The following is a 26,959-nucleotide window of genomic DNA, read 5'->3' on the forward strand; positions in this document are numbered from 1 at the left end:
TTAGCATTCGAAAGGAACAATATTTTGCTTGAATCCCAGGGTGAATTGTCCACATGAAATCCCAGGAAGCATTTTATAAAACTAGCACGAGGGTGCTTCCTCACAGCAATTTATTCTAGGCTTGATGCTTGCAACTTTTGTGTAGCATCTACACAACATTGTCGTCAAAATGCCATCTCGTTTCTCTCCGCATTTAATAGAGATTTACTGTTTCTGCAGGTAATCAGGTAATCCTCCAGATTTAATGGGAGGAAAATACAGGCTGCCATTTTGATAAGGATGGGATCCTGCAGACAGTGCAGAAAACTTGCATCCATGAGCCACACCAATAAACTGTCGTGTGGAAACACTCACATATATAAAAAAAATGTGAAGCTCAAATAATTATCACACGTGGACAAGGGGCATTTATATACCACCTTTTTATCCAAGGAGATCAAGTTGGTTCGTGGTTCTCCCCTTCTTCATTCAACCCCCTTAACACCCCTGTGAGGTAGGTAAGGCTGAGAGGCAGTGACTAGCCCAGGGCCACCCAGTGAGCTTCATAGCCAAGTGGAGATTAAACACTGGTCTTCCAGATACTAGTCTGGCACTCTAACCACTGCACCAGGAAGAGTAGATCTGCCACCCCGCACCCCCCACCTCTTCTCTTTTGAACTAGGTGACCTTTGTGGTCCCTTCCAGCTCTACAGTTCCTTGAAGCACTGCCCCCACCTATCTGAATTACACTACTGCTAAAAATGCAGGTTTTACTTAAGAACGACCCTGCTTCTCTAAGCAAAGTGGGCTCCAAGTTAGCCTTCAGGACTGTCAGGAGCAAGACTTGGGGTACTTCCAGACAGAGACCTGATATCACAAAAGTAACATTGGCAACAGGCTTTTTAAAAAGAAAAAGTTATCTAAATTTTAGTGGAAAGGGTTAATTTGGATTAAATGTTTAGAAATTGCAAGATGGCATTCTGGTGCATGTGGGCACTGCAAAAACAAACAAAAAAACTGCTTGAATGAGCAGCACCCATCCCAAAGAATCCTTAGGATAGATATTATCTAGGATGACTGTTCTGCTGCTTTTGTGAAATAGCTATGTGTTGCAGGGCAGTTTCAAAATGGCACAGCCAAGCCGTTTCCCGTAAGCCTCAGTGTTGGGACATAGTGTGTAAACATTCTGCATATGTTTCAGTTAGTTGACATTTGCCATTCGCAATGAGCAGAGCATGGCATTTACTCGAGCCATCGTTAGCTCAGTTCTGAGGGTTTTTTGGCCAACTGACACTGGCACACTCAGAAAGAATTAGAGCAGACTCAGCAGAGTTAAGTTTGAATAAGTAGAATGCTTTTTGTATAGAACGGAGAAGCGCCTGTGTTTCAATATGCTCTTCTCTCCCTTGTTTTGCCTTCCCTCATCATGTGCCCAAGTTTGCAGATGTGCCGTAAGTTTAGTGGCAACAGAGTGCCTTCCTTTGCCCAAGGCAATCCTGAGTGAGTGTGCACTGGGAGAGATAGAAAGTAGGGCCAGGGCTTCAGGACCAGCAGCTGTTGAGAGGGCTAGCGTACTGTGCTGCCACTGACAATGAGCAGAAAGCTTAGAAGAAAAAGCCATCCTTGGCACAACCAATGAAATTTTGGAAGGATTATAGAGTGCCATAAATTTATTCCCTATGGACATTTAGAAGTACAGTGGTATCTCTGGTTACGAACTTAATTCATTCTGGAGGTCCATTCTTAACCTGAAACCGTTCATATATGACAATTAATGATACAAATCTCATTCATCATGTTATTTACAATTATTCTCCCTCCCCTCCTCTGGACTTCCCTCAACTCCCCCTCTGCTGAGTTATTTAGTTTTATTTATCGTATCCTGCTTTTCCTAAACAACAATAAAACCCCTTATCATTTCTCTAAAATATCTGTTACTCAAATGAAGTTGTGAAAGTTTATTCAAATCCTGCCAGTGAATCCAGTCCATTCTGTTGTTTCTGCAAATAAACTGTAAATGGTTCCCAGACTCTTTTGAAGTCCTTTTTGTCCTTCTCTCATAGTTTGTCTGTTAGCTTAGCCAATTCTGCATAGTTCACCAGCTTTTCTTGTCATTGTTCCTTTGATGATATTTCTTCCATCTTCCAATATTGTACAATCAAGATTCTTGCCACTGTTGTAGCATACATAAATAATGTCAGTTTTTCTCTTGGTTTGAGATACCTAACAAAAAGGCTTCAGGGTGTTTGACAAAATTCATTTTAAACATTTTTTCCAATTCATTGTATATCATTTACCAATATTTTTTAATGCATTTGCATTCCCACCACATATGATAAAATTTTCCTTCCTTTTCCTTACATCTCCAACACCTGTTATTTCCTTTCCTAAACATCTTTGCCATTTTCACTGGTGTGATATATCATCTATACATCATTTTCATGTAATTCTCTCTTAATTGTATGCAAGCTGTGAATTTTATATCAACTTTCCATAATTTTCCCCAACTTTCAAATTGGATGTTGTGTCCCACATCCTGAGCCCATTTATTCATAACTGAATTAACATCTTCATCTTTGGTTTCCCACTCTAATAAAATACTATATGCTTTTTTTAACAATTAACATTCTCTTCCACTATTTCTTTTTGAAATCTGGAGATTGTATAACTAAACCCCTTTTTATTGTCTTCCTTAAAAATTTCATTTAATTGCCTGTGGTGTAACCAACTTTGTAAATAGTCTTTCAGCTCATCATACTCTTTTAGTCTGAGTTTACCTTCTTCTTCTGTTAACAACTCTCTATATGTCAACTGGGTTACTTTTTTGGTCGATTTAAGTGAAAATGCTTCAGTGGGTGACAGCCACCATAGTGTTTTCCGCTCTAACAGATCTTTATATTTTCCCCACACTCTTATTAATGAAACCTGAAACTGTTCTTAACCTGAGGTACCACTTTAGCAAATGGGGCCTCCCGCTGCTGCCACCCCACCACCAGCGCGCAATTTCTGTTCTCATCCTGAGATAAAGTTCTTAACCCGAGGTACTACTTCCAGGTTAGCGGAGTCTGTAACCTGAAGTGTTTGTTACCCGATGGTACCATTGTAATCTGGTGGCTGTTAGCAAACAGGATCACTGTTCCATGCAAACACAGAAAAGGAGAAAAGTCAAGAGCAAGTGATGTTGGGCTAATCTCTCTCTCTCTCATTCACACACCTGAACCAGATTATCACCTGACAACAGTGCTGTTTTTTTGATCAGATGAGAACACCCCCTTGCTTACAATTAGCATGGACACCTGGAAAGGCAGCAGCGTAGAGGCAGCTGTTTCCCCATTTTCTTTAACAGCATAGCCAGATGCTGTAATGACTTTAGCCAGAGACTGAGTAGAGGGCTTTCCCTTCCAGCGGGACTTTGACCCTCAGCAGTGAAACTGCTGTGCACAGACGGGTTGTTGGCATGACTTCTGAAGGCCCCCGCTCCAGCCCCTAGCAACAGAGGGGCACTTTTGTTTTGTTATTTTTATTAAGCCCCCAGGCACACAGAACCAGCCTCCAAGAAGATGATTCTACGTTCCAGTCACTATGCAACATGTACTGAGCCAAAACAGATGGGACTTCACAGCCACTACCCCAAAAGACTTCGGAAACAGATACAGGCTAGAACCTTGGGAGACGGGACACTATCTGAGGACTCCGTTTGGAAGCATTCTTTCAGTTCGTGGGTTGGGTTACTGCTGGTGGGCTTCAGGAAGCAAGAGCATTAGAGAAAGCAGACAGTTACTTCTTAGCGCCAAAGTAGTGCATGAGCACCAGGATTAAATGTTGCCTTGGGAGAAGAGCAAGCAGGAGGAAAGAAACAGAGGACCAAATGGCGATGCCATTCTGCACAGCACTGAGTTTTGTCTCAGATGCCAACATGTCTTGGGCCAGCCCCGTCTTTAGTTGTGTGGCCACAGCAAAAGCAACAGAATGTATGGGGTGGCTGGTATGACTGACTACATCACAGTGATAGCCCCAGGCATTTTGCTGCCTGAAGCAAAGTCCCCTCCACCCTGCATTGCTTCAAAAAGCCTTACCACCCCATGCCAACATTAATTCCTGCCTTTCACCGTTGCCAGTACTGCCTGAAGTAGGTTCCTTTGTCCTGATGTACGGCAAGGACCAGCCTTGCATATACCAAATTGGTGGAGAACGTTTCTGGTGGGCAGGCAACCCACCTATCAGTCACATGACATAATTATGACATCACACACTTGTCCCACCCACCCGTCCAATTCCCTTGTGCAGGTTTCCAAGGATCCCAACAGCCAGCTGGCTGATGGGCATGTGGGATCCACAGTGCAGGGGCTGTTGCCCCAAGCTCAGTGTTTTGCGAAGTGCTGAGCATAGGGGCCAGCAAAGCATTAGGAGTTTTTCCGCGCTATCAATTTAATGAGCACCCAAAACATTTGTGATTTGTATGCCTGCAGGGAGATGCTCCCAGATGTTGGAGGTGGTTTTCGCCCCTACAATAATGCACCAGTGATTATGTGAGCATATGAGCGCTTTTTGAAGAGCTTATCCATATGTTTGTTAAGCTTATACGAGCACAAATTAGAAGACAGCACATAAGGTAATTGATGTCTGCAGTGCCATCTGATTTGCGACTTCAATTTTGTGCTTGCTATTCATTTTGTTTCAGTTAGTTTTATATCAGGTGAATGGGTTAGGACATTATAGTTCCCATTAAATGCCAACTGCAGGACTAAAGGTACCAAGCAAAAGCAGAGTCAGAATATCCCTTTCTGCACCAATAACAGAAATAACTGTTGCAGCAAAACCAATAAAGAGCCTTGTGGCACCTTCAAAACAAACAGACTTATGGTAGCATAAGCTTCTTCCAGAGTCCATCAGATGCTGTGGGACCCTAGCCCACCCACAGCTTATGCTCTGATAAACCTGCTCACCTCTTAAGGTGTCACAAGGCCATTTGTTGGCTTTTCTGCTACAGTTCTGTGCATCCCGACCCTTTACCAGTTTGCTTCCTGCTGTCATCATTTCATTCTGCCTAGAAGTTGCCACCCAGAGCTGACAGAAAGGATTTTCCCCCTCGCTCAAATTTGGGCTTAAGCGTTGCAGTGGCACCATCTGGTGGCACATCTCTTTTGTAGCAGGCAATTTTAAAAATCTGCAGTAGGAACCTTTCAACTGAAGCCTTCAAATCAAGGAGACACCACTGCTTCTTGAGGTTGCTCTTTAAAATTCCATCAGACATTTAGGGAGCCCCCACCACACACTTATGCTTTAAAGCTGCCTTAAACCCATTATCTTCATGTTGGCAATTGTCATAGATATATTAAGAGTCTCATGCTCTACCAAACGAGCGAAGGGTTGTGGGTTTGAGCTACACATTGGGAAAAAGATCCCTGCATTGCAGGGAGTTGGACTAGGTGACCCTTGCGGTCCCTTCAAATTCTATGAGGGACGTGGGTGGCACTGTGGTCTAAACCACTGAGCTTCTTGGGCCTACGAATCAGAACGTCGGCGGTTCGAATCCCCCTGACGTGGTAAGCTCCCGTTGCTCTGTCCCAGCTTCTGCCAACCTAGCAGTTTGAAAGCACACCAGTGCAAGTAGATAAATAGGTACCGCTGTGGCGGGAAGGTAAACAGGGTTTCCGTGTGCTCTGGCTTCCGTCAGTGTTCCGTTGCACCACATGACCCGGAAAGCTGACTGTGGACAATGTCGGCTCCCTCGGCCTGAAAGCGAGATGAGCGCTGCAACCGCATAGCTGCCTTTGACTGGACTAGGGGTCCTTTACCTTTATTTATCTTATCTTCTTCCCTCAATGTCAGTAAATAAATAATATTCTAAGCAAACATGCCTATACAGTATGTTAAAATACAGGGTTATAGCCAAGTACTCAGATTAGACCCCCTGAAATTAATAGACCTAGCTTAGTCATGTCCACAAATTTAAATGGGCTTTCTTTGAGAAGGACTAACACTGGAGACAACCCGCATGCTTCATCTCCCAGGTTTGTGTGGATCAGTTGCAACAGAGATGTGGTTCAAACTTAAAAGTTACAAAGAAACCCACCCACTCTTTGCATCCCTCTCAAACAACTTGCGTGCCTCTTATGTTTATATGCTATACAGAGCAACACCGACACCTTCACACGTTATGTATCCATACCCTTTCAAAATGTGGCTCTTTCGGGGGGTGGGTATTATTGGGTTATTGCTTTTGTTTTTATTTTATATACTGTGATCTTTTTATGTAAACTGCCCTGAGACCTCTGGGTATAGGGCGGTATATAAATTCAATAAATAAATAAGAAATAAATCTAGGAGATATTAGTTATATTTCCCCAAAATTGTAATATATTGGCCACTACACTGCACAGGAAGAAATGCATATGCAAAGGAGTAACAGGTATTATGTTCCAGTACAGTTTATTCTTCCATTAAAACCAGACGCTTAAGTGCCAGTTCCCACTGAGCTCCTTTCCTAAATGAAAAATTGTGGAAACACAAATGACGCTTCCCTAACATTTCTGAGCTCTCCTTATTGCAACAACTGACACGCACTCCTAAGTGCTGGCTTCCTCACTTTCTGAGCCTCTGTGTGGCGCAGTCAATTATAGAGACCTCAGGTTATCCCTTTGTCAGGGAAGAGGCCTCTTAGAGCAGAATCCCTTCTCCAAGACTGCCTTTGTCCTCACAGCTTCATGAGACGCGCAACTTGACCCCTCCACCTCCGCTCTCCTGCCCATGTCTTGCTTCTGGTGCGGAACTTAAGCATCTCTGCCTTGAAGTCCTGGTGGCGCATGGGGCAGTAGCTCTGGGGCTCACACAGCTCCTAAGGGGAAGGGAGATGCAGCAGAATGCAAGGTCTGGAGCTTTTCTTTTAAAGCCAAAGACCCAGTGAATTCATCACAAACATATCAAGCTACAACTTAAGAAACCCCATACAGCGCATTTCCAGCTCTTTGGCACATAGGAGGAGGAAAACTGAAGTCTTGTGGACTTTTTCAGTTAAAGGATGAGAAACCAAGAAAGGGTCTGGATGGGACTCAAGCAGATTCTTATATGGTTTCCTTTCCCTTCCATATTCTCCTGCTTCTATGTACAATTAGCTGCTCAACATTGTTCCCTAGAGCAGTGTTTCCCAACCTTGGGCCTCCAGCTGTTTTTGAACTACAATTCCCATCATTCCTGACCACTGGTCCTGCTAGCTAGGGATGATGGGAGTTGTAGTCCAAAAACAGCTGGAGGCCCAAGGTTGGGAAACACTGCCCTAGAGGCAACACATCCTTTCCAGTGTGGTGTAGTGGTTAAGAGCGGTAGACTCGTAATCTGGGGAACCGGGTTCGCGTCTCCGCTCCTCCACATGCAGCTGCTGGGTGACCTTGGGCCAGTCACACTTCTTTGAAGTCTCTCAGCCCCACTCACCTCACAGAGTGTTTGTTGTGGGGGAGGAAGGGAAAGGAGAATGTTAGCCGCTTTGAGACTCCTGAAGGGGAGTGAAAGGCGGGATATCAAATCCAAACTCTTCTTCTTCTTCTTCCCCATCTAATTTCTTATGTCACATCAAAGGATTTCAAGTTCTACACAAGAAACATATTACATCTATGTCCCAGGCCTCCTCCAAGGTGCTTAGGTTGAGTCAACCAGGTTCTAGTTTAACATTCCTTCAGATTTGGTGCATTCCTGCCCCATAATTTAAATGTGTGCAATATAGATTTCCTTAAGCTTCTTTAAGCACAGAATTCCAGGATTCCTGCACATCACTCAACAACAACAGTTTACCTACCTACATCCTCAGTGATGAGGCCTGGCATAATCATAATAGGGAGATATATTTTTTTACCAACCTGCTGACCAGCATCTAGTAAGAGAAAGCCCCGACAGTCTGCCCACAACACAAACATGGGAGCTATAATTTTTGAGTTCCAAGCAAGGCTACGACAAATGCATTGAAGACTGCTTTGTATTCTCATTTTGTATTTTCCTGTTGTGAACCGCCCTGGGATCTTCAGATGAAGAGCAGTATATAAATTGAACAAACAATGAACTTCAACTGGTCCAAAATACTGCAGCTACATGTGCTTTCAGTTGTAATTCAAAGTGCTGGTTTATACCTATAGAGATCTATGTTTGGAGTCCAAAGGACTGACTGTGCCCATATTTGTTAAGCTTATTAAGGTGATCTTCCTCTGGTGTTCCTCTTTCAGAGGTAGAAGAGCGGAGACAGGACCTTCACTGAGGTGGCACCACAACTGCGCAACACCCTCACCCGGGTTGTTAGTCTGGTGCATATGTTACCTAATTTTAGGTGCCTGGTTACAAGTATTTCATTCGCCTGAGCTTTTTAAATGAACAATAATTGATTCTTGATTGCTTCTTTCTATCTCAGCTGTTGGCATTCAATGTGCTGCATTATAGAGACATTTTATACTGATCTTTTTAGGATTTGTTTTTAGTTATTGTTTTCTTGTCCCTCAAAACATGCACAAGAGGACTGACAAGACATCATTTTTTCCATTTGCTAGGAGAACCCAAATCTTGGAATGAGATGTTCCTGCATGGTAGGATTATGAAGTCAAAGTCTTGGCTGTTACCTTGTATTCTACGAAGAAGTCCTTATAGCCACCCTGAAGGACATACAGTTCAGGATAGTGCAGCGCAGGATACTCATTCATGGCTCTGTCTTCTTCCCTCAGGTAGCGACACCTTCCAGTAACAGCAAGGCAGGAAGAGTAAGCAGAAAGGCAAGACAAAAGCCACCCTATCAAGCAAAGGACCTCCAAAACCCCACCTGTTTATCCTGCTCCCAAGAGCTGCCTCACTGAGACCCACACTCACATCTTTGGGCCCCTCTCTGAGGAATATTCACAGTGGAAAACAAGGACGAGGCGCTTCTGAGGCATTGATGAGAGAAGAGGCTTCCTCAGGAAGGATTCAAATAGATCATCTTCCCTGGGGATATTCAGAGCCCCCTGTAGTTAGAAACAGAAAACAAATTCTCAGAATGAGGTATAAGGCATCAACATCAGCTGGTCGTGGTTGTCTGGCATTGATATGCAGAAGCCCCACCTGGAGGTGTGGGGGATTTAACCGTGACGTTTTGCGTATGCCTTGCCACTGAGCTACGACCATCCCATCATGCAGCCCATGAAACCAATCACCACCCTTAATTAAGCGCATGATTCTCTCACCTTGATATGTCCCCCATCATATTCATAGGGGTAGCGACAGTCAATAATGCAGAACTTCTCTATAAGGCTTTGGAACTGGCCTTGGAGCAGAGCAGCCATCTAAAAGAATAGCAGAACAAGACCCAAGTTCAACTCGTCGCTGTCTCTCAAGCCTTACCTACATCACAGGGCGGTTGTCAGGATAAAATGCAGCTAGAAATGGGGGAAGAATCATCTCTACCACCACCTTGAGCTCCTGGGAGGGAAGGTGGGCTAAAAATGAAGTAAACAAAACCACAAGCTCTACTATTTCTTCCCTGTCATTACATGGTTACCTATTATATCCTAAGGTGGAGGATAGCTCTAGCAGGTAACACTAAAGGTAGACTGAGGTATAGCTGGGGTCCTTCAGTTAGTGCACAAAACACAAATCTGTATTGGGGTGGGACGGACAGCTATATCCCCCCCCCCAAGTACCTTCTGGGATTTTATAGAACCAAGTGTGGGTCAAGGAGCCAAAATTCAGCTGCTGTGGAGGAAACCAAAGGGCCAAAGACACAGACGCACACAGATAACAGAAGAGGTGATTGCTCACAGTCTCTGAAGTGATGTATTTCAGGTCCTGATGCCTTCCTGCTACTGTTGGCAGTGAATACACCTAGAGACAATGCAGCCACATTCCACTTCAGGCTTTGCAATAGCTCCCGAGCCCCCCAGATCTCCTAAGACCCAGCAAGATAAATTCTAAAACCAAAGCTGTGATCTTAAGTGCACTTAATTGGAACCAAGCCCCAGTGAACTCCATAATCAGACCTACTTATTAGAAAACATGCAGACATTTGGGCTGGAAGCACTGAATGTATCATGATTCCTGGTTCAAAAGCAGTCCTTATGCTCTGAAAAGCAACGTAACCACCTGATCTTTATTTGCTAGGCTGCATTTTCTGCAAGATTACAAGGCAGCGTTGAGAGTTCTACAAGAAAAATCCTTTATAGTCTGAAAACTCATACCGTTGGCAGAATTACACAAATTGGGGGGAAGTATACATTTTATTGGAATTGTCAGGGGCAGATTAACATGGCTGATGCCACAAAGGGATAACGACATAGGGAAGATGCCTGGAGTGGAGCCCTATACAACCTTGTAAAGAGCAAAACACAGCAGATTGTGAATGAAGGGAGATTATTTTTGTTCTTTTCATTTTCCAGTTGGTTTCTTGATAGTATGATTAATGGCATTTTATTCCACTTTTGCATTGGAGAAATGTACAGTGCTGCTATTTAACTCTTAAACACCAGAGCTATATTCAGCTTAGGTGCAAGTAACGTTCCAGCAACTAGTTAAAGACGTAACGAAGGGCAGCTATTTTGGCAACACTGAGGGGTTGCAAATAGGCTTTTGGGGTAATATGCAAACACCTTTTCTGAGAAGTGATGTTGCACTCCTGTTTGTAAAATGAATCAGGATGATGCAGCAAGAGACAAATGGGATAACCCATTCAGAACTTTCAGCAGACAGTCCCCATATTCTAAAGCTTCCCTGCAATAAGAATAAAAATGCCCCCTATGACATATAATTCTTATTATTCAAAAAGAGAACTCCTATTCATGTGGAGGAAGCCTAAAAGGCCATTAACTGTTAATAACTCATTATCAAATTGCCCCCCTGTGGAGCATGTGCCCCGCGTTGGGAACCATGTCCTTAGAGTCTCCGGATTGTGAAAAAAATCTTATCTGATTCTGTGCTACAACAATCGGTAAAACAAGACTTGAGGGAATGAACGGCACAGTGGCATCTAGGCCATATTATACTATAACATTCAATTCTCATTAATTAGTACAGAACAGTTTAACATGAAGAACTGTTCCTCCCATCCTTTTAAAGATAGCTGCTGAAGTTTTGATGGGATTGTAGGAACTGAAAGGCATTTTGACACATGGGCAGGGCAACCCATATGTCAGTCATGCGGCATCAATTATGCCATGTGACTTACAGGTAGATTCACCCACCCCATCTATCAAAGTTGGTGCACAGAGTGGGGTCACCAGAGCCACAAAAGTTCCCCACCCTTGAACTACCCCAATACAATTCTCACACATATATGTACCAATCTGGTTAAGATCTTCCTGACTCATGTACGGAGCTGCTTATAGAAAGGCATTATTAGTTGGAACCCCACCCAAAACAGGCAAGTGGTCTTACAGCTAGGTCACAAAATCAGGCGTGTGTGTGTGTTTGTGTGGTATATCAATATACACCCCCAAGTCCACTTGTAACTCTGTCCTTCCCTGCTTTGCCCCCAAAAGAGAATAAACTACCAACAGGCAGTTTAAATATGTAGAAAGCTTGCATCTCCCAGCATCGGTCAACAATCAAGGTAAGAAATTCAGCATCGTTGGAGAGTGAAAGACAAAAGCCAGCCTCCCTGCCCCACAAAGGTTGGAGAAACCTACACAGGAGAAATCTCCAATCAGCTGCCTGAAGCTGTGGTCTTGATCCAGTGCTCTGACAATCTCCATGTCAGAAAGGGAGGCTGCCTTCTTCAAATGCATTACCTATATAAACAAAGCAGGCAGTCATCAGCAACATGTAAGCAAATGAATCCCTGCCCAGCTACCTACTTGCTAGTTTCTCTCTGTTCACACAAGTGCGATAGTAGAAATTATATGCTACCACAAGATAGAGTGATGGCCTCCAATTTGGATGACTTTAAAAGCGTTTTGGAGAAATTCATGGCTATCAATGGCTTCTAGGGCCCCCTCTAGGCATCCTTTCTACTGTGCATGCATCATGGTTTTTGCTCATGATGCTATCAGGGCAATTGTATGCAATCAAACTTTCAATACCATTTGCGCACGCAAAAGTTCTGCTGATACTGCATTGGCTGCAATCAGTGCACATCCTCAAGTTTCCAGCTAAAACCCCCTAACTTTTTACAGTACAAATGTTACGGTTCATCTTTTTACTCTTGCTGTTAATGTACTATCACACAAAAGTGCTCTGGCAATGTGCCAAAATGCATCTGCTCCTTTGTGACGTAGCCACTCTCCTATCCCTCCTGTTAACTCCCCAAATTGGCATTCCTGTGGGTGTTTTCTTTTTAATGGAAATGAGCAAACATTTAGCACAGCAATCACAGCCCGAATATAAAAACTGAAAAGGTGTTGAAATGAAAGTGTAGTGGCGTGGCATCATGGCATGACTAATTTGCACAGCTGGGAATTACGGGTAGCCGGAACATGAACAATGGAACGGGCAGTTGAAGTGTGGATGCAATGACGCAGGTAGGTTGGGGAAGCATCGCAAAACAACTGAGAAAACGGGATGATGTTTGGATGGCTCAGTACAAATCCATTTCAAATGCACTATGAATCAGAAACATTTTGCTGCATACGTCCGCAACTAAACAGCAGTCTGATGGGCCCCTAAGTTATGATGGCTATATGCTGCCTCAAGGAACAAAGAAATAACTGGTTGCTGGGGAAACCAAGTGGGGAAAGTGTTGCAACACCCAGGTCCTGCGTGTGACACCCCACCTCCCTGGCATCTGGTGGACCACTGCAAGAGGAGAATGCTAGACTACATGGGCTTATTACCTGCATCATCAGGTACGCTCTCATGACAGCAGCTATGCCCCGATAGCTACCTGTTGATACAGCACATGGGACTGCCATTCTGCTGTCACCACTTAGACCCAGGAACTCATACTTGAACCAAGCAGGATCTTACCCCATCTGGCTCCTCTTGGGTTGGGCTGTGCTTCTGTTTCACCTTGATGGGTGCTTCGTCTTCATCTTGGCTCTTTGCTGCCTTCTTCAGCACAGGCCTGTTCAGTTTCTCTGGCAGTGATGGGGATCGGAAGACTCGGGTCTTGTTCATAGAGACCTGCTCAGAGTGGCACATAGGCAGTGATGAAAGTTGGGGAGCAGTGGGGAATGCCCTTGCTTCATCGACAAAGTTTCAGGGTTCCTACAGAAAAGGCTGGTGGTGAGCAGCACCAGCCTCATCATCAGGATTTTAGTTTTTGGTAATTACTAGAAAGATCAGGGATGGGGAGCTCAAAGAGCAGATTCTTATTTCCCCTACTCCCACCCTGGGCCCAAATTTGACAAGTAGGAATCCACCTGATGTCAGGCGATACAACATTCTAAAGCACAAAGGTCAGCTGTTTGGGGTGACTTCAAAGCACCTATCTTTTTACCTGCGCACACCTGGTGTCATTATTGTCAGTTATCTTAGTACAGAAAGTATTGATCTGATGTGTAGAGATCTTTCCTGTTCTGCTTAGTTCAAGAGGGTTCTGGAAGGTTTCTTCTCTGTGTGAGAGAAGGTTCTTGTTTGGGTTATTCCTTCTGAGAAGCTGAGTACAGCTGGTTTAAACTGGTTCTATTAACTTTCTGTCAAGGTCATGCTCACTATAATAGTCAGGCCAGAAGGAGCCTGGTTTCACTTACTTTCCATCTCTTTGTTCTGGTGTGGTGTTCTGTTCTGTATATAGAGTTTAGTCTTATTACCGTATTTTCCCATGTATAACACGCCTGTGTATAAGACAAATTAGCCAAATCACACCTATTTTGGGGGACTCAAAATTAAGAAAATGAGGACAATTGCCCCCATGTATGACTACCCCTCTTTTAACATTTTTTAGTAAAAAAACCTAGTCTTGTACATGGAAAAGTTTGGCATAAGTTATTATTAAGTTAAGTCTGCTGCAACTGGATTTCTGATGAACTGTGTCAATCCTGAATGTATTGGAGTTGTGGCCATTCTGCTCATTTACTTCAGTAGCAGTAAAGCTCTGCTGGATGAAGTACAATTGCCTCTGGTCTCTTTTGGGGAACTCTGCAAAATGCTTAAGTCTTTCCTTCACACGCGTGACAATTATGACATCAGGTGGTTGGCAGGTAGGTGCAACCTGGCTAATTTGGCCTGGCAGGCCTGATTAAGCATGCAAGCTAGAGGTTCGCCATCTCTAACTTCATCTGAAGGAACATCACAGCTTGGAGAGGAGGGGTAAACCTCTGCTCCCTATGCGCTGCATCCTGAATTACCTATTCAGCCGAAGATTAAACGTTAAGAAATTGTTTAATAAACCCTGATGCGGTTTCTAATTACATTTTCAGGGTTCCCTCTAGTCTGAATCTTACTTGCCATGGGCAACCAAGGAAGGCTAGGTTTGCTATATGCTACTTGCCTCACTGACACTGATGTCCTGAGTAAGAAGTGGTCCAGAGAGCAAAATCGCCATGCTGGAGAGATGCCCAGAAAGTGGCTTCTAAGAGAAACATAAAAGAAGAATGCAGAACCCAAGCAGTATTTCACAGTATGAAGACAGGAGAACTTAAAACGGTTTCCTCCGCCCATTGGAAGAAACAACATGACCCTCCCCTTAATTCAACTGACGTAGTGTTTTTGTACAGAAAAAAAAACGGCTTATTAGTACTACAGATGCCCAAAAGCTTTACATACAAGCTTGCCACAGGAAGGAATAAATGCATATGGTGGTTCAGCTTTGGGGACAGAAGACCAATAATAGTAGATGGAATAAGGGAACCTTGAGTTTTAGGGGTGGACAAGGAGTGTAATTCTGGTATGATAGAACAAAAATGGGACAAATAATCAGAACCTATTTTTGACAACCTTTCCTAGAACTCCCATTAAGCATAATGTATGAAACCACTGTGTGATGTTTTGAGCCTTCCTCCATATAAAAACTACTGCACTTGGATCTAATATCCTTGTGAGATCTCACAAGGAACTTTCGCATTTCATCATTTTCCTACTCTTAACCATTTACTGCAGACGGTTGGATGACTCTTGCGGAAATGACAATGGATGGAAAATAAACTGAACTGTATCTAGGTCAGTGTTTCCCAACCTTTTTTGGGCAAAGGCACATTTGTTTCATGAAAAAAATCTTGAGGCACACCACCATGCCAGATGGGGAAAGGTCACTTTTTACTTATGTAAAAAAAAAAAAAAAAAATAGTAACAGCATAGAAGGTAATGGTTAGGCTAGCATCCCTCTTCCAAATATGCTAGGTTTGCAGGGACTGTTCTACATGGGAAAGCATTCAGCACTGTCATTCTCCCATCTGCCATCTGAATTGGTACTATTCTGGGTCAACTTACTCTGCTGCATGTGTAGATGAAAATGGCACCAAGTGTGGGGGAGGGGGCAGAACAGGTTTCAGATACAGGATATTAAGCATACACGTACTTCAGATTGAACTGGTTGCTTGCTTTGCAAGTTTTCATTTCCCAAATGACTGCCTTGGCAAGCGCAATACCTACCAGGCTCAACGCCGGTCTCGCGCTGCCGCTTCCCGCGCTCTCAAGGACCCGGGAGGAGGAAGGCGTGAAGGGAATCCCGAAGGCACGGAAACCTCGCACATGCGCAGGCCTTCCGCCTGCGACAGCCCAGTAGGCTGGCCGAAGCGAGCGGCGATGGGATGTGGGAGGGAGCTCGCTCGCCGCCCCGCGTGTGCCTATGTGGGGCACGTTACAGCCCCGTGACGTCAGCGCCACGCAGGCAGCCAGGCGGCGAGAGCCCCGCGCTAGTGTGCCGCGGAACACTGGTTGGGAAACACTGGTCTAATGATGACAATTTGGCCCTCTCTGAAGTGCTTCTCTGCAAGATATGGTAGGGTGTGTTACACAAGTAAACACTTGGAGGGTATGATAAAGAGAGCATTCCAAGAGTGACTTGGGATGCTATGAAGATGCTGCAAAAGTGGGCATGTGATTATTGCACGCCTTAAGCTAATGCTGAATACCCAAGAGTGTACAACTGGACTGCTGAATCCTAACTGGGTGTACTGAAAAGATGCTGGATGAGACCCAGACCAATAGTACCTGCAAAAGCAGCGTTATTAAAAGCAGCTTTCCCTTTGAACATCTCTTTGTTCAAAGTGCATCTGAAAGCCTAATGACCCACTGGTTCCTTAGGAGTGAGCTTTAATGCAAGGATTTTGATGTTAATCCATGGATCAGATGCGTGTGTGTGGATAATCGCATTGTTGGACAGTCCTTTCTGCCTGTTGGCTGTTAGCCAACGGCCCCCTCCTCCGCCTGAATGAAATGTGCCTCGTGGGAGCGTTGGGACATCAGAACCACGAGTTATAGTTATAGGCACGTCCCAGGGCGAAGCAGGTTTGGAGGGAGGGGGGTGCCTAAGAAACTATCGACGGGGTTGGCGAGGCGGCGTTCAGACTGGGCTGCAAACAGCAGCTGTGTAGCCTGGCCATAGGAAAGGCGAGCAGCTCCTTTTATTTCCTCCCTCGCAGCTGATTCCCCTCTCTCCCGCCACCAGATTGTGAAAAGGCTCGGAATTCAGCCTGAGGAAAACCCCAAGTCCCCACATTTCTAGTTTCCCGCGCCCTTTAAAGGGCGATACGAGCCCCACGGCAGGCAGGCAGGCAGAGCTGGGACGGGGGTTTCCAGGGGACACGGCAGCTCCTCGAAAGGCTTCTCTCGGCTGCGCTCAATCCTCCTCGGAGAGGATTTCCCCTCCGGTCCCATGCGTTCGTTTGGGGGAGCCCTCCGGCTGCTCCCTCTCCCGCCGCACAGGAGCGATGCCTCTCTCTGGCTCTCCCTCCGCGCAGGCTGAGGGAGGGAGGGAGGGGCGCGTGTGACCCGTCTCTGCTGGGAGACCAAACCCAGCGAGGCAGAGTCGCGCGGAGGCGCCCAGGCAGCGCTGCCGGCTGCGAGGAGGAGCGCCAGGCAGCAGCAGGAGGCGCGGCCTCTCCTCGCTGCCGCCGCCCCGCCTCTCGCCGCCCGACTCGCCCGCCTCCCTCCAGGCAACATCTCGCGGCACACTAGTGTGCTGCGGAACACCGGTTGGGAAACACTGATCTAGGTTTTCAGAAGTCACGATGCTGAAATCAAGACTAGATCATCTTTAGGGTAGGAGGTGAAATACAGAAGCTGCTCAGCACAGCTATGGCAACAGGGTGAAAAAATTCAGTGACCCATTGTGAACACTTTACTATTACAGGTGTTGGGACACTTAAACATTTACTTTTGAGCAAAATACCGTATTTTTCGCCCTATAGGACGCACTTTTTCCCCTCCAAAAATGAAGGGGAAATGTGTGTGCGTCCTATGGGGCGAATGCAGGCTTTCGCTGAAGCCTGGAGAGCGAGAGGGGTCGGTGCGCAACGACCCCTCTCGCTCTCCAGGCTTCAGGAAGCTATCTGCAAGCCTTGGGAGCCCGCGGGAGTTCCCGCTGGGCTCCCACGGCTTGCGCAGAGCTGCCTGCATCCCGAAGCCTGGGCACGCTGAGCAGCCGCGCCCGGGCTTCGGGTAGCTCTGCGCAAGCCGCGGGAGCCCTCCCACGGCTTGCGCAGAGCTGCCTGCATCCCGAAGCCTGGGCACGCTGAGCAGCCGCGCCCGGGCTTCGGGTAGCTCTGCGCAAGCCGCGGGAGCCCTCCCACGGCTTGCGCAGAGCTGCATCTGTCCCGAAGCCCGGGCGCGCTGAGCAGTCGCGCCCAGGCTTCAGGTAGCTCTCCGCAAATGAATTTTTTTCCCTTTATTTCCCCCCCAAAAAACTAGGTGTGCCCTATGGGCCGGTGCGCCCTATGGGGCGAAAAATACGGTACCTACAAGTCTTCTACTGCTTCATGATGTTTCAGTGCAATAGTACACAAGTCCATGATTTAGCCATTACCAAACTACACTTCTCAAAAGGCTCCAAACTCTCTCTCCAACCACATTGGCAGCTTTGTAGTAGGAACAGATCCAAGACCACTGTGTTCTGGCACCCCTGAGAATCGTAACTGGCAAGATATACTTTTCCATCTTCTAAGATTTCTTGCTTTTCACAAATGCCAATAATGGAGTGAACATATCACATTCGTCTCACCTCAGTCTCTTCCTGTTCAGGGCAGAGTTCTGGAAAGCCACCCAAGGACTCTGGCATTTCTGGTGGTGTCCCTGCAGAAATTGGGCTGCCAAGATCTTTCATCTCATACTCCTCTAGATCACCTGCTTCCTGTCAAGAGAAGAAGCTCACATCTGGCACCTGTTGCTTCTCTGGTATGATATATGTGTGTGTATCTATATATCTTTCCCCTAGAACTTTTATATATCTGTGGTTGGGTAATTTGGCTTTTATATTAGTTTTCTGTACTAGGAAATATTTGATTGTCCTTAACTGTTGAGATGAAAGCACTTGTTCTGTTGGTACGCTTTTTTGTCTCAATACTTGAATATTCCTGTAAGTGCACGTGCTATTTGTTATAGTTTTGGCAATTCAAAATGTAACCATATATATAATTGCACATAAACTGGTGAGCCACAACTCCCTTGTAAGAAGGAACAAACGATGCACCCCACAATGATAGCTGGCACCTAAAAATGACCAACATATGGAGGCCCGCAATGCATGCATTACATGCCTTGCTGCTGGGAGATTAATTCTGAGCTCCCTAACCAAATGTTTCATCCCCATTCATGTCCAATGGAGAAGTTCCCTGCATTGTGAAGCTTGAAAGTCTGGCCTGAACTGGGCATTTACCGGTAAGTGGAGTACTCTGTTAGACTAATGCTCCCAAGGAACAATGATTTTTGTAGAGGAGAAAAAATATGTAGACCCGCAATGCATGGATTCCCATGTGTTAGTGTAGATGAAACTGAAAACATAAATCAAATTATGGTGTTGGCATACTGATAAGTAGTAGGTCTGACTACTACTTAATATCTATACCCACACATAGCTGAAAAGGTCCAAACCTAGTTCTATTTGAACAGCAAGTAAGCAGTATTAACTTACCAGCATAGTAGAATAGGACTGCTGTGCATCTGGTGGTTTTTTCCAGAACAGCAGGGATTTGGGCAATCTCCACCCTGGGTGCTTAAAAGGGCTACCCTCCTGAAAGGAGATAAGGAAAAAAAGGTGGTTTTTAGAGTTGAGAACTCTCTGGAATCAAGAACCTGGGGAAGTTTCTGGGAAGTTAAGCTAAGTATTATCACCATGAAGTGAAAAGAAGGGCCTAACATCTGTACCCTTCTGGTAAGCAAAGACTTCTGCCTGCCTGATATCCCGGCCTGCAGCTTACTAATATGGCTGCAAACCCCAGCTTGATGCAGAAATAAATACTCACATCCTCTTTGTTCATGGAAGGACTGCTGATCACCCTGCTAATGTGTCGGAAGCAGCTTGGAGTGTCCGGTGTGCTACACAGTACCCGGGACTGGAAGACCATGCAGAGAAACACATTATCAGTAAATTAATATTGGTTGTGAATCTTAGAACTAGGGCCCCCATTCCTCTGACTCACAGTTCTCTGGCAGCAGAATATTACAAAGAGGTGAATGAATCCCACCTCACCAGACAGGAAATACTCACCTGGAGCAATTGTGAAGACTGCCTCCCTGAAAGTCTGCTGGGAGAAAGAGACAACTAGTCAGAAAGCCTTCTCATTGAAAAAGAGCGGTCAATCTGTCAATCCCAATCTGCCTTGCATACACTTCCTAGAAGTCCACTAGGATGGTAACACTTGTCCAGCAGGAAGAGATTTCAGCCAATTTTTCAGTCTGAAGATTTGAGGCAAGGTCTCCTGGTCTTCCTGGAAATCACTTTAGAGTTCACCACCTGGTTTATTCACAGTTCCATATTTTATAAACTTGGTGTTAAGTTCATGCTACCCACTCACTTTTCATATTTCCAACATCTGGGGTCAACTTCCAGATGACACACAAAACTAAACCCCAACGCTCTCTTTATTCTCACAATAAACTAACCTAGCAAAGACCAAATCTTTAGAACACGGGTGTACAAAAGAAAAAGCAGTGCAAGTCCTTTGTACAGCCATTTTGCTTATGAATCCTGATGAGCAAAATATCATCAATTGGACCAGCATCTTATAGATTCAGCACCCTCAGCTCAGGGACAGGGACTTACTGATGTGGGTGCATGAAAATTAAGCAATGAGCCAACCACTCTCCACCTGCACTTGGGTTGGAATTTTCCAACAGAGAGAGACAGACATTCAGAGGGTAATGCACCCTTTCCCTCTACTGATAAAAACCCACATTTTAATCATGTAAATGAATCCGGCTACAGTAGTTCATCTGTATTGTGAATAAATCCATCTAAGGCTGAAAAGGTCTGGCTTGTATTTCTTTACAGTTTGGGTCAAACTATTGATATGAATGTTTGGGACTGCAAATATCAAGAGCTTTGGCAACTCAATTTGCCTGGTAGACCCAGATGGTGAAACAGGCACATATGCTCTACCTGTGTCCACCAGGCATGAAAGTTATGTGATATGCAACTAAACCATGCAAATTAGTAGCAAGCTGTTCCCAGTTTACAAGGCACTTCCAATGCATCTTGTTTAGCAATGAACAAATAAGTTGTCTTAAGGAAAGTGAGAAGAAAGGAATCTAGGGCCTGCCAGACTGTTTGGTAGAAAAGCAAAAAAGAACAAAAGCCTCCGCAAGCATCTCTACAATTTTCTAAATATACTTTGGCAAACCCTAGAAAAAGACAATAGTGGTAAGCTATAAAACATACTAGGGACGTGGGTGGCACTGTGGTCTAAACCACTGAGCCTAGGGCTTGCCAATCGGAAGGTCGGTGGTTCGAATCCCCGCGACGGGGTGAGCTCCTGTTGTTCGGTCCCTGCTCCTGCCAACCTAGCAGTTTGAAAGCACATCAAAGTGCAAGTAGATAAATAGGTACCGCTCCGGCAGGAAGATAACGGCATTTTCGTGCGCTGCTCTGGTTTCGCCAGAAGCAGCTTAGTCATGCTGGCCACATGACCTGGGAAAACTGTCTGCGGACAAACATCAGCTCCCTCGACCAGTAAAGCGAGATGAGTGCCGCAACCCCAAAGTCGTTCGAGACTGGACTTTACTGTCAGGGGTCCTTTACCTTTTTATAAAACATACTTGCTGCCAAAGAACCCAAATATGTCTGTGCTTTGCTCAGGTTCACAGATTTCTAGCACTCAGGGCTCAAAAAAGGAAACCACCTAATTGGGAAAGCATCTTCCCTCTCTCCTTCTATCATTCTCAGCTTTATCCCCCATTATTCTCAGCTTTGAAAGCAGATCAACATTTTAAACGAATGGTGGGGGTGGGGAGCTAATACTAATATGCTATAAGAATGTGATGGCATAACTTACAGCTTATTCTGGAGTCCCATTGAACCCTTCTGACCTGTAAAAGAATAAAGAAAAATCAGCAAAGACGAGAAAAGATCAAGGCTTGAAGTGTAAGTGACAAGATAAAAGCCAGAAGTTGTTCTTACCTGTAAAAATGGCTTAACCACTGGTTCCCAAACTTGCCAGACCACTTAATGGATTTTTCTTCCTTTTGTAGCAATTGTAACAGCTGTGCTAGATGGTGACTTTTAATTGCATTTTTAAATTGCTTACTTTATTTAGTATATTGTATTTTATTGTATTGCAATTAGCATTCCATATAATTAAAGTTGGAATACAATAAAATACAACCTAAGAAATAAAAGAAGCAATGAAAATACAACTAAAAACCAATATTAATATTTATTGCAATCATGCCACAGACCGCCTGAATGACGCTTGTGAACCACTGGTGGACAACAGGCCAGTTTGGAACCCCTGTCCTAGACTAACCAGAAAACAAATCACAAAAGCTTACTGAAAGCACACAATGAGAAGAGAGCTTTCCCAGGGTTCTAATAAAATGGCAGTGGGAGAGTCCAGGGCACTTGTTTCCACAAGTTACCTGGCATGTTAACATGTAATCAAATTATCTGAGGGGGCTTGGTTTACTGACAATTTTATGCTGCATTTCTTATGGTTATTTTACTTTAGTGAGCCATTCAGAGAATGTTGTCATTGGGCAGCCAATATAAATGCCCTAACACATTAGCCATTTGAACAGAGCTGCAGGAATAAAGACAAGCAGCAGCATGCAGAGAATTGTGCTGCTGGCAACAACTATTACCAGTTTCCAATGTACCTGGGGACTGGCTGAAGTTGAAGGCAGTTTCCTCTTCCCCATTGCTGAGATTGGACAGATCTAGGCAGCGTCTTGGTGTATCCCTGCATGAACAAAGTCACAGGAATGCTTGGGAGAAACACACATATCTTACACAAATTACAGTGGTACCTCGCAAGACGAAAGGGTTTTTTGAGCTGCTTCGCAAGACGATTTTCCCTATGGGCTTGCTTTGCAAGACGGAAACGTCTTGCAAGTTTGTTTCCTTTTTCTTAACACCGTTAATACAGTTGCGACTTGACTTCGAGGAGCAACTCATAGTATACGGTGTGGTAGCCTTTTTTGAGGTTTTTGAAGACTTTGGTGATTTTTGAAGCTTTTCCAAAACTTTCCCGACACCGTGCTTCGCAAGACGAAAAACATTGCAAGACGACAAAACTCGCGGAACGAATTAATTTCGTCTTGCGAGGCACCACTGTAATACAGGACATAAAAGACTGAATTTCTGATTGAAATATAAAGTTTGTGAGTGTTTTCTAGTCTGTGTGCTTCTCTCCTAAGACAGTTATCACAGTTAGTAGACAAATTGCATTCAGTTGCCATTTCATCAGCTTCTACTACACATGATCAGGGGATGACAACCACCTTAGAATGCTGCACCAGAGAAATCATTACTAAGGACTGAAGTCAGATTAGGATTTAGATTAAGCGAGATGCATTTAAGACTCACTGACTACCTTAAGCCACATTTGCCAACTTCCAACAGGAGCTTAACCATGTCTACTCAAAAGTAAGTCCTATTGAACTCATTGAGGCTTAATTCCAGGTAACTGGGTTAAGTTTGCAGCTGCAGTCTGGCTCCAGCACTACAACACTGCCATAGGGACACCATTTAGAGAGCACTTAAGTTGTTTTTATTATGATCTGCTTTTTGATCTAATTTTTATCATGATCTGCTTTAGAATTAGCTGCTGTGTTTTGATTAATTGCAACCACTTTATTTAAGTGGCTATCACCTGTGATTTTATGTACTATTGCTTTGCTATGAATATTTTGGGTGGTATTCGATGCACTCATTCTGTCAACACAAGGACTCAATGGAACTTCCCCTCTTCCTTTCCTCATATGCCCCCTAATTCTGGTCCAGGTCCCCCACCCAAACCTCCAAGGCAAATTTGGGGATGGTGTGGGGCACACACAAATAAGAAGGTGTGTGTGTGTGTTCTGTTGCGCTAACAGAACAAGTGCATTGTTCTGTTGCATGAATTTTCTCCACATTGCCAGTGTGTGTCATCGTCACCATTTGTACTTTTCATGTACAGAGCAAAATAACATGTTTCAATGCAAGTAATATTTTATAAATAATGAAAGAAAAATTGTGACTAATTAGCACAAGCCAGATTTAATTATGGAAGGGGGAGAAAATCACAATGTATGCTGCTCAGCACTAAATACAAACTAGGTCAAATGCAATATGGTTATGCTGTCAGTTCTCAATACAGTGGTACCTCGGGTTACATACGCTTCAGGTTACAGACTCTGCTAACCCAGAAATACTACCTCAGGTTAAGAACTTTGCTTCAGGATGAGAACAGAAATCGTGCCCTGGCGGTGCGGCAGCAGCAGCGGGAGGCCCCATTAGCTAAAGTGGTGCTTCAGGTTAAGAACAGTTTCAGGTTAAGAACGGACCTCTGGAACGAATTAAGTACTTAACCCGAGGTACCACTGTAATTATTTCACCAGTATCCATGAAAAAGACAGTCACCCAAAGTACAAGAGATGAAAATTGACATTTGTTTTTATGCCTTTACCACAGCTTTCAAATAATCATAGTTGTTTGGGCTGTAGCCTATTTACCTGTTATTTCCCTAACAAACGACATACTTGCCAAGGCTATTAAATTTCCAGCAGTTCAACTGATTTAGCCCTCTCCTTTTCAAACCCCAGTCTTACAATAATAAATGCAGGTCCCGCTATACAAAAATTCACTTATGTTCATGTTAATACTCAAACCTTACTATACATACTGCAGATTCAGATTTCCAAACAGAACAGTGTGTAGTACTGTAAACAAATAAAGCCTTAAACGAGCCTTGTGTTTTGCTGGTCCCCACTGGCCATTTTACCAGAGACAATAGTGGGAGAAGAGACTGGACAAACAAAGCGTTTTTCCTTCCTTGTTTGCCTTTTGCAAGGTTTCAGAGTTTTTTGTCCTTTAGGATTCAAAATTCTGTGGTGGGGAACACATTTTCCCATAGGAATTAATGGAAATTGTTGACTCATTGTGCAAACACTCACCTAAAGAATGATTTCCTGTGACTGCATTGTGTTTGGATAGCGATAGTGTGTAAGTTATATGTGCATGCATACTTCGCAGAGATAGTCATCTGAAAAATTAATTACACATTTGGAACTACCTAACGTGAACCATATTGTATCCACTCATTATGCTGCTAAATTAAGGAAATTTTCTACCTCATTTCACTATTCTGAAAAGAGAAACTTACCCGGTTAATGTGCTAAAGGTCCTGAAACCCTGAGTTAGGCTAGAGATTGGGGTAAGAGGTGCCTCTGGAGTAAAGGGTAGTGAGAACTCAGCATCCTGGAACATAATCATCCTGCATCTGGATCGGAACCCAAGACACAAATGAGAAGCATCAGCTTCTATGGGGGGAAAGTTCTCAGACATGGTTTGACACAGAATCCACTGAGCAGCTGCCTGTGGAGAACAACAATTACTATTTACATCCTGCTTTTTATTATAACCAGACTATCTTTCAGCATAAACACAAAAACTGCAATATAAACAGTACATAATACATAATACATAATACATACATAAAACAAACTTTTTTTTATGTATAATACATAATACATACATACATAAAACAAACTTGACAGCAGTGAGGTTCAAAAGAACCACTCAAAACTGGTAGTGATAGGATTAAAATAAAATACATAGTAAGCCTGCAATTTATGCACATTTAACTTGTGTGCATTCAGCTTTATGCATTTGGCAATTAAAAAAAAAAATAAGGAAGGAGTAGAATGCAGGTGGGCATCCAGGAAAAGCCTTTGGCAATCCCACTTGCCATTTCACTCAATGTGTTTTGACAATACACAATTTTGGCTTTGGGAGTGAACCCTGGAACATAACCCTCATGCAAATTAAGGGGTTATAAAATTAAAAGATTATAAACCCATCAATATACAGTGGTACCTCGGATTAAGTACTTCATTTGTTCCGGAGGTCCATTCTTAACCTGAAACTGTTCTTAACCTGAAGCACCACTTTAGCTAATGGGGCCTCCTGCTGCCGCTGGAACACGATTTCTGTTCTTATCCTGAAGCAAAGTTCTTAACCTGAGGTAGTATTTCTGGGTTAGCAGAGTCTGTAACCTGAAGCGTATGTAACCCTGGGTACCACTGTACGCATCTTCCATTTCCAAAGCTAAGCAAAGGTCAAATTCTGGCAATTTATGATTAAAGCCAATTCTGTCATACGTGGCTTGAATCAAGCTTATGGGTTTGCGGAGGAAAGCATCCTGCTGTTGGTAAATTATCACCAACGCAGCCGTGTGTTCCTGTTGCAGTTTGTCACCCAGCGACCTCACCCTTCCCCGGCCCCACGCATGTAGGAATATCTGCTAGTTTCCTGCACCCATCTGTCCATGGAAGTTTAATCCCTCACAAAGCTGCATTTCTTCAGGTTGTCTGAAGACTCTTTCCTCCAGTGCCAGATTTACGTATAAACTAAACAAGCTATAGCTTAGGGCTCCACTGTTTTGGGGGCCCCCAAAAGATTTAAAGGGGTAAAAACTGGGTGTACATTTCAAAAATATAAGATAAATAAAATAGAACCTACATACAGCAACAGTGTTTTGTGTTGTGTAGGCTCCTATGATGTAAGTAATGGACCCTGCCTGCTAGCCTGCTCCCTAAAATACCACTGGTTTGCTATTATTATTTCATGTTATAGCATGTTTCTGGAGACTAGATAATGAGTCTTTGTAAATTGTGTTTTTAAAGGAACTTTTGTTATTGCCAAATGCTAATGTGTTTGCATTATTAAGTTTGTTATGAATAAAAAATCATTTTAAGTTAGAGCTTAATAATTATTTCACTATTAATATACTTCTTAATTGTATTTCAGTTCAACAATTACGTTGATAAAATACATACTTTTGTTATGTGCAAATGGCTTCAGATACCTATTAGGTCCATAAATTACCATAATAGCATATATTCAACACAAAAAACAGCGACAATTTGCTGTTGACAAAGGACAGCTGGACATATAAAGGGCCCCATTACGTACCTTCAGTAGCTTAGGGCCTTATCACACCTAAATCTGGCTCTCCTCTCCTCCAGACTCCCTTGACCCCATACTGCAAACATACAAGGGCAGCCAAAACCTGCAGCCGCAGGCAGAGACAGCCTCGACTGCTCCCCACCAAGGGAATCTCTCCGTCCCCTCGAGACTCCGCCACTCCGAGCAGAGCTCATCCCACCGCACCGCTCCCATTCCCCCAAACTCACCTGCTGCCCATCGACGCAGCCGCGCCGCTGGCCCAGCCCTTCCCTCGCCAGGCTGAAGGGACAGGCTCGAAAGCGGACAGCAGTCTGGGAACTTAAACCTGCCGCCCGAGCAGCCAGCCAATCCCAAACGCCGTCTTCTTCGTCAACCAACCACCGAAGCGCGGAGGAAGAGGAGCCCTAGCTACGGCTTGAACAGCTTTTCAATTGGTCAACATAGCCACGGGCGTCAAAGGCGCCCCGCAGCACCTATTGGGAGAGCGTAGTGGTGGTAGGCGGGGCTTTGCTTACCACGCTTGTTATTGTTCCGCAGCGGCTTTCCGCCTTCCTTTGTGCT

The 26,959-nt window shown here is 44.3% G+C and overlaps 1 protein-coding gene across 6 annotated transcripts; it reads right to left on the reverse strand.

Moving 5' to 3' along the window:
• Nucleotides 1–1,922: 1,922 nt before the first annotated feature.
• On the reverse strand, nucleotides 1,923–26,789 carry CDC25C (cell division cycle 25C). Of its 6 annotated transcripts, none has more exons than XM_077924698.1 (16): nucleotides 26,626–26,762; nucleotides 24,594–24,805; nucleotides 22,108–22,190; nucleotides 21,288–21,321; nucleotides 19,505–19,541; nucleotides 19,260–19,349; nucleotides 18,929–19,027; nucleotides 18,020–18,148; nucleotides 14,351–14,431; nucleotides 12,886–13,041; nucleotides 11,610–11,711; nucleotides 9,751–9,813; nucleotides 9,177–9,275; nucleotides 8,824–8,957; nucleotides 8,580–8,691; nucleotides 1,923–2,152 (listed from the first exon to the last, which is right to left on the reverse strand). In XM_077924698.1, exons 2-16 carry the CDS (start codon nucleotides 24,773–24,775, stop codon nucleotides 2,138–2,140), a joined length of 1,416 nt encoding a protein of 471 aa, XP_077780824.1. In that variant the 5' UTR covers nucleotides 24,776–24,805; nucleotides 26,626–26,762; the 3' UTR covers nucleotides 1,923–2,137. The 6 variants fall into 6 exon arrangements, with proteins under 6 accessions (XP_077780824.1, XP_077780826.1, XP_077780822.1 ...); XM_077924700.1 differs by lacking the exon at nucleotides 1,923–2,152 and adding an exon at nucleotides 6,317–6,817 and having other exon boundaries at nucleotides 26,626–26,789; XM_077924696.1 differs by lacking the exon at nucleotides 1,923–2,152 and adding an exon at nucleotides 6,317–6,817 and having other exon boundaries at nucleotides 19,505–19,538.
• Nucleotides 26,790–26,959: the final 170 nt, after the last annotated feature.

Source organism: Podarcis muralis, chromosome 2, assembly GCF_964188315.1.
Source record: "Podarcis muralis chromosome 2, rPodMur119.hap1.1, whole genome shotgun sequence".
NCBI classification, from domain to species: Eukaryota; Metazoa; Chordata; class Lepidosauria; order Squamata; family Lacertidae; genus Podarcis; species Podarcis muralis.

Coding starts and splice junctions, on each gene's coding strand:
- CDC25C (XM_077924700.1), bottom strand. CDS start 24,775: ATGTCTGAGAACTTTCCCCCCATAGAAGCTGATGCTTCTCATTTGTGT. Junction 19,028..19,259: donor CTTCCATGAACAAAGAGGAT/GTGAGTATTTAT, acceptor ATCTCCTTTCAG/GAGGGTAGCCCTTTTAAGCA. Junction 14,432..18,019: donor CTGAACAGGAAGAGACTGAG/GTGAGACGAATG, acceptor TGTTTCTCTTAG/AAGCCACTTTCTGGGCATCT.